Below are 7,500 nucleotides of genomic sequence, written 5' to 3'. Positions count from 1 at the left end.
TGAATTAAAGCTCCAGTGAGTAACTCTCAGTGTAGTTACGTGTGGCGCCCCCTTGTGGAAACAGTGATACCTCTGATCTCTTTGCAGGTTTTGTTGTGTAGATGTGTGAGGAGTGCTTTTTAAATAATGCAGCTCTGCTTTATCATTTAGTTTTCACTCACTGAGACAGAAAGCTGTGCGGTGGATCTGACTCCTCCCCCTGCAGCGGTGTTAATATCAGTGATTAATATAAAGGAAGAATCCGTCTTGTCTCTGATGGTCCTGAGGGATTAAAGCGTATATTCTCCTTCTTTAAATGAGTTCAAACTGACGTCAGTTTTAATGTCAGTTTGATTTCTAAGCAGAGAAGAACTCCTCACAGGAGCTTTAACTCTTAAACTGCTGACTGCATGTGATGTTGAAATGAAAGCTGAATCTGAACCTGCAGACACCTTTCACCTAATGAAGCTTTGACTCACAGTTTAAGAGACTTCATCCCAACATGTAGGGTTTGTTTTGCTCAGCTTTTATTTTGGCGGGACCGTGGTTTTGAGTCCAGGTGGTTCTATGTAAACAGTGAATCTTTAGGAGGCTAAGCAGCGGGTAAACAGAAACTGATCCCTCGTCTTTGTGCTGTTTAAAGTCTCTTTTCTTGCTTCCTGGAGTTTAATCCTTCAATCATCATTTATCTTCAAACGTTTGAAGCTTCCAGCCGGCTCATGGTTCCTGTCCGCCGTCTCTCTTCAGCCAGCTGAAACACACAGTTCATGCATTTTCACGTGTTATTATTATTTATTGTTGATTCTTTTCAGGCCTTTAGAGAGGACAGGATAGAGCTTAGAAGGAAACTGAGAGGTGAGAGTCGAGGGTGACCCGCCCGAGAGGTCAGGGGTCAGATCCAGTCTGTAAATCAGACTGAAGCAGGTGATGTGTGACTCTGCACACCTGGATGTTTGACCCCCTTGACCCCGTGTCTCCTCTGATGAGAGGACTCAGACGTTTCAGCGCTTCAGTTAAACTTTAACTTTAAAAACAAAGAGTTTAAAAAGTGGAAGATGCTTCCTGAACGGGGGCGGAGCCAGACAAACTAGGGCACTGACTTCTGCAGGAGTGGCATGATGTATGGATGCACACACACACACACACACACACACACACACACACACACACACACACACACACACACACACACACACACACACACACACACACACACACACACACACACCTGTATGAAGAGCAATTATTTACACTCTCCTTCCAGAATAATACTTAGACGACTTAAACATAAGTCCCTATTAGCTCTTTGAATCAGTGAGGACTCATGAAGAAGACTTCTGTCTGAACTCACAGCTGCAGGTTCAGAGTCTGCAGCGCTCCTGGTCATAGGATCGATACCTGTTCCTTGGTGCACGTCCTTCCCTCTCTCTTTCTTCACATTTCGTCTCTCTTTAGCGTTTTTTATTTATCAAACGTCTGAAACAAAGCTTTATGATGCTTCAGATCAAAGTGATTTTAAAGCTCCTGTAAGGAACTTAAGTTTGTGTTGCGTTTGGCGCCCCCCTGTGGACGAAGCTGTGCATCTTACCTCTGTATTGCCCCGTTCATTTAAAGGTCATGTTTTAACATTCGAACGTAACACTTGCAGCAGAATGTCAGATGAAGCTGAGCGCACACATTTCAGTCTGTTTCATGACCAGCTGAAAATCACTCACTGCAGCTTTAAAGTCTGAGCTCTGAGCTCACCTTAAACAACATCATTTTAAAAGTATCTGTGTCAGTCAGTCCCACCTGTGTCAGTCTCACCTGTGTCAGTCTCACCTGTGTCAGTCTCACCTGTATCAGTCCCACCTGTGTCAGTTCCACCTGTGTCAGTTCCACCTGTGTCAGTCCCACCTGTGTCAGTCTCACCTGTATCAGTCCCACCTGTGTCAGTCTCACCTGTGTCAGTCTCACCTGTATCAGTCCCACCTGTGTCAGTTCCACCTGTGTCAGTTCCACCTGTGTCAGTCCCACCTGTGTCAGTCCCACCTGTGTCAGTCCCACCTGTGTCAGTTCCACCTGTGTCAGTCCCACCTGTGTCAGTCCCACCTGTGTCAGTCTCACCTGTATCAGTCCCACCTGTATCAGTCCCACCTGTGTCAGTTCCACCTGTGTCAGTCCCACCTGTGTCAGTCCCACCTGTGTCAGTCCCACCTGTGTCAGTCTCACCTGTGTCAGTCCCACCTGTGTCAGTCTCACCTGTGTCAGTCCAGCCTGTTTCAGTCTCACCTGTATCAATCCCACTTGTATCAGTCCCACCTGTGTCAGTCAGTCCCACCTGTGTCAGTCTCACCTGTGTCAGTCCCACCTGTGTCAGTCTCACCTGTGTCAGTCTCACCTGTGTCAGTCAGTCTCACCTGTGTCAGTCAGTCCCACCTGTGTCAGTCTCACCTGTGTCAGTCTCACCTGTGTCAGTCCCACCTGTGTCAGTCTTACCTGTGTCAGTCTCACCTGTGTCAGTCAGTCTCACCTGTGTCAGTCAGTCCCACCTGTGTCAGTCTCACCTGTGTCAGTCAGTCTCACCTGTGTCAGTCAGTCTCACCTGTGTCAGTCTCACCTGTGTCAGTCTCACCTGTGTCAGTCAGTCTCACCTGTGTCAGTCTCACCTGTGTCAGTCAGTCTCACCTGTGTCAGTCAGTCTCACCTGTGTCAGTCAGTCTCACCTGTGTCAGTCTCACCTGTGTCAGTCAGTCTCACCTGTGTCAGTCAGTCCCACCTGTGTCAGTCCCACCTGTGTCAGTCCCACCTGTGTCAGTCTCACCTGTATCAGTCCCACCTGTGTCAGTTCCACCTGTGTCAGTCCCACCTGTGTCAGTCCCACCTGTGTCAGTCCCACCTGTGTCAGTCTCACCTGTGTCAGTCCCACCTGTGTCAGTCTCACCTGTGTCAGTCCAGCCTGTTTCAGTCTCACCTGTATCAATCCCACTTGTATCAGTCCCACCTGTGTCAGTCAGTCCCACCTGTGTCAGTCTCACCTGTGTCAGTCCCACCTGTGTCAGTCTCACCTGTGTCAGTCTCACCTGTGTCAGTCCCACCTGTGTCAGTCTTACCTGTGTCAGTCTCACCTGTGTCAGTCAGTCTCACCTGTGTCAGTCAGTCCCACCTGTGTCAGTCTCTCCTGTGTCAGTCAGTCTCACCTGTATCAGTCAGTCTCACCTGTGTCAGTCTCACCTGTGTCAGTCTCACCTGTGTCAGTCAGTCTCACCTGTGTCAGTCTCACCTGTGTCAGTCAGTCTCACCTGTGTCAGTCAGTCTCACCTGTGTCAGTCAGTCCCACCTGTGTCAGTCCCACCTGTGTCAGTCCCACCTGTGTCAGTCCCACCTGTGTCAGTCTCACCTGTGTCAGTCTCACCTGTGTCAGTTAGTCTCACCTGTGTCAGTCAGTCTCACCTGTGTCAGTCTCACCTGTGTCAGTCTCACCTGTGTCAGTCAGTCTCACCTGTGTCAGTCAGTCTCACCTGTGTCAGTCTCACCTGTGTCAGTCTCACCTGTGTCAGTCAGTCTCACCTGTGTCAGTCAGTCTCACCTGTGTCAGTCTCACCTGTGTCAGTCTCACCTGTGTCAGTCTCACCTGTGTCAGTCTTACCTGTGTCAGTCAGTCTCACCTGTGTCAGTCTCACCTGTGTCAGTCTCACCTGTGTCAGTCAGTCTCACCTGTGTCAGTCAGTCTCACCTGTGTCAGTCTCACCTGTGTCAGTCTCACCTGTGTCAGTCAGTCCCACCTGTGTCAGTCTCACCTGTGTCAGTCGGTCTCACCTGTGTCAGTCTTCTACCTCTCTGACCCTCTGTGTGTCTGTCCTCCTCAGCTCAGTGATGCCCTCTGCTGGATGAGTCTGTAGCGCCAACATGTCGACCTCTGACTCTGATTACTCCATCGACTGGCTCGCCAGCGACGAGGATGACAGCGACAGCGACAGCTCGGAGAGGTTAAGCCCTCAGCAGGCGGAGGAGACGCCTGTGGCACCTTCATCATCATCATCATCGTTTTTATCATCGTCATCGTCGTCACTGAGGGATTCTCCTTCCAGCTGCTCCCACTGTGGAACCATGAAGAGGAGGAGGAGGAGGAGGAGGAGTGACTGTCAGGATGAAGGTCCGGACTCTCCGGGCGCCACGCTCAGTCCGATTCGGGGATTCACGTCTGTGTGCGAGCAGGTTATTTTGGGGGCGGAGCTTCGTACAAACAGGAAGAGGTCACACGGCGCTGGAGAGGAGGGACTCTGTGAAAAACCTCAAACAGACACTGAACACCAACTTTTCCTACACAAGGTGAGGAGCGCCGCCGCAGAGACTCTGAACACACACACAGAGGGTTCATCTCCAGGGGGTTTATCTTCAGGTGGTTCATCTTCAGGGGGTTTATCTCCAGGGGGTTTATCTCCAGGGGGTTTATCTCCAGGGGGTTCATCTTCAGGTGGTTCATCTTCAGGGGGTTTATCTCCAGGGGGTTTATCTCCAGGGGGTTTATCTTCAGGTGGTTCATCTTCAGGGGGTCTATCTTCAGGGGGTATATCTTCAGGAGGTCTATCTTCAGGGGGTCTATCTTCAGGGGGTTTATCTTCAGGAGGTCTAACTTCAGGGGGTCTATCTTCAGGGGGTCTATCTTCAGGGGGTATATCTTCAGGAGGTCTAACTTCAGGGGGTCTATCTTCAGGGGGTTTATCTTCAGGGGGTTCTGAGAGCAGCGGCTGTTAGATTAAAACTGGTCAGAGAGCGTTGAACATTAAACTCTGAGTTTACAGCAGCTGCAGGGATCTGACCGTTAGGGGGATTTTGGCGCCCCCTGTGGACAGAGGATAATGAATGTTTAACTTTCATCAAGATCTCTACAAAGTTCCTCAAAGACTTCAAAATAAAACGTTCAGGTGAGGACAGAACGGGGAGAGGGGAAGACATGAAGACAGTGTAGAAAAAGTTATGAAACTTTCGCCTTTTTAAAATAAGAGTCTTTTCAAAATAAGAATCTTTTCAAAATAAGAGCGCTGTAGTCTCTCTTGTACAGCAGCGTCCTCCCGCTCTCTCTCTGTGTTTCAGTTCCTGCTGGTGGTGAAGGCCCGTTTGTATTTCTAAGGGTCCATTTTTATTCTTTGTCGCGCGACTTCAAACGTATTTTTGGCCCCCTGAACGTGAATGAAAGCGTGGATATTTGTGCACACTCATCAGGCCCGGTGAAAAACTTACTAATTTATGGATCTTGCAAAAAAAAATTCCAAATATGTGCTCGCTAGCGCCCCCTAGAATGTTCAAAAACCCCTCCACATAGAGGTTATTTTGAGCTACATGCTTGAAAATTTGTACGCATATTCATGGCCTCAGGACGCACAAAAAAGCCTCTCACACCCATATCCGAAATTGAACAGGAAGAGCGCCACCTAGCTTTGAAAATTAAAAATGGCGTCAAAATAAGGGTGCATTCTTTCGTTATCTTCTACGAAGGCATTTCTCTGATTCATTCCAAACCAAGGGCAACCTATAGTAGACACGTTGACGATTCAAAACTGTTCGAAGATTTCCATTCAGACTAAAAATTGTGGGCGTGGCAGGCGTTGAGGCGGGGCATCAAACGCACATACAGCTTTGAATGTGAAGAATGACGCCCAAATAAGGGTGCATACTTTTGAGAACTCTTCCTAGAGTTTTTCTCTGATTCAGTGCAAACAAGGAACATTCTATAGCAGACATATTGATGATTAAATTATTGTTAAAGGAATTCTGTTCAGACTAAAATTGTGGGCGTGGCAGACTGTCAAGTTTGGAGGTTTTCTTGGCAATCTGCCAAAAACTTGGAACATTTGCTCCACCTAACACAGTATATACTCTCAGATCTTGCTTTGGCATCATGTGGTGGCAAATATCAGGCGGTGGTTTACTCGTGGCGGTGACTCGCCTAGGCAGCAGCTGCGGTGTGCAAGGGCCCGTTCATCGCCGCTTGCGGCTTTAATTACTCTTATCCCTTAATTGTTGCTCGTGACCACAGCGGTCCTGACTCAGCACGACTCACATCATCTCTGTCGACGTCAAAGAAGCAAAGCCATCATTTGAAGAAGCGCTTCATGAGCCAGAGTCTGCAGCCCGGTTCACTCTGTGTGAACGGAGAGACGACACCACGCTCACGGATTCTAGACGATATCAGACGAGCTGATATTTTCTGGTTTTGGCGAAGTCAAGGCTTACTCTATCAGCCTCTGCGTGTCACTTCCTGTTGACGTGGAAAAGAAGAGAGGTTATAAAGATGGAGGGAGGAGCAACAGATCAGAGTGTTTGCACATCATTCAAACCTCTCGGAGCTTCAATGCGTCCACGCTTTGACAGTTTGGAGAGGTTGGATGACTCAGACGGATTCATGTCACGTCTCTGCAGGACTTCTGTTCTCTAAATGACAAACAAACAAAACAAAAACCTGGACCCAGAGCAGACACAAACATGTGAACACATGAAGGAGAGTCGCACAGAGCGGCCGCAGCGGCACAGTCTGTAGAGCAGGCGCCCCGTGGACAGAGGCCACAGTCCTCGCTGCACTAGTCGTAGGATGGATTCCCGGCCTGGAGCGTTCACACCTGACGAGCGTCCTTCTCACCATCACCTGACAAATATATCCTCCCAACATGGCGCTCCATTTGAGCATCAAGATAACCCGTCACCTCCTCCGCCCTGCTGCCCGGCACTCTAACGTTAAGCCACAACACCTCCCAGCGTGCACCTGCAGGCTCTGACCAGGAGGGTTAGAGATCTGACCTCATCCCTCCTCAGAGTCCTGCGTGTGAAATCAATCAGATGTTCTGAACAGAGAGAGAACGTGAAGTGAAAGTAGATCTCAGAGAGTCTGCTGTTATCACTCGCTGTAAGAGGATCTGACGGCTCAGGTTTTCATGCAGTCTGGATCTGCAGCGCTCAGGTTTCTGTCTGAGGCGCCGGGGGGGCGGCACGTGTGACGCCGTCGATAGTGATCAGCTGTTAATGACTCGTATCGACGCTCTGAGGACGTTTACCTTCAGCGCTAACAGACGGGCGCTAATGGTGTCAGACAGAGCGGCTGTAAAACCACAATCAGTCACTGAGAGCCGTAAATCCATAAAGAGAGGAGGTCACACACACACACACACACACACACACATACACACACACACACACACACACACACACACACACACACACACACACACACACACACACACACACACACACACACACACACACACACACACACACACACACTAATGCTAACATGTCTCTCTGTCCCTCACAGTGCTCAGAGCTGCGGTGCTACATCCAGCCGCTGTCGTCCATCCTGCAGGGCCTGAGGTCCGGACGCTACTCTGAGCGTAAGTGTCTGATCCTCCATCCTCTCCGTCCTCCTGCAGGTCCTCTCTGACCTCCTGCAGGTTGTCTCTGACCTCCTGCAGGTCCTCTCTGACCTCCTGCAGGTCCTCTCTGACCTCCTGCAGGTTCTCTCTGACCTCCTGCAGGTCCTCTCTGACC

At 49.7% G+C, this 7,500-nt stretch overlaps 2 protein-coding genes across 2 annotated transcripts in view; both read left to right on the top strand.

Annotated features, from left to right (window-relative positions):
• LOC117809670 (circadian-associated transcriptional repressor-like) overlaps positions 1-7,500 on the top strand; it is a gene marked incomplete at its 3' end in the record, with an annotated part of 9,875 nt that overhangs the window by 1,153 nt on the left and 1,222 nt on the right. The window contains exons 2-3 of the mRNA XM_034679122.1: positions 3,828-4,290; positions 7,268-7,343. Coding sequence (XP_034535013.1) covers positions 3,868-4,290; positions 7,268-7,343 — 499 coding nt within the window. The remainder of the gene's footprint in view (positions 1-3,827; positions 4,291-7,267; positions 7,344-7,500) is intronic.
• LOC117809668 (keratin-associated protein 5-4-like) lies at positions 1,810-3,835 on the top strand (the record flags this gene model as incomplete). Its single annotated transcript, XM_034679121.1, has 3 exons — positions 1,810-2,194; positions 2,709-2,876; positions 3,828-3,835. Coding segments are annotated over 3 exons (561 nt in total), but the record flags the coding sequence as incomplete, so codon positions are not given.

The sequence above is a fragment of the Notolabrus celidotus genome, unplaced genomic scaffold (assembly GCF_009762535.1).
Source record: "Notolabrus celidotus isolate fNotCel1 unplaced genomic scaffold, fNotCel1.pri scaffold_330_arrow_ctg1, whole genome shotgun sequence".
Classification (NCBI taxonomy): Eukaryota; Metazoa; Chordata; class Actinopteri; order Labriformes; family Labridae; genus Notolabrus; species Notolabrus celidotus.
This window is presented reverse-complemented; position numbering and strand designations above follow the sequence as displayed.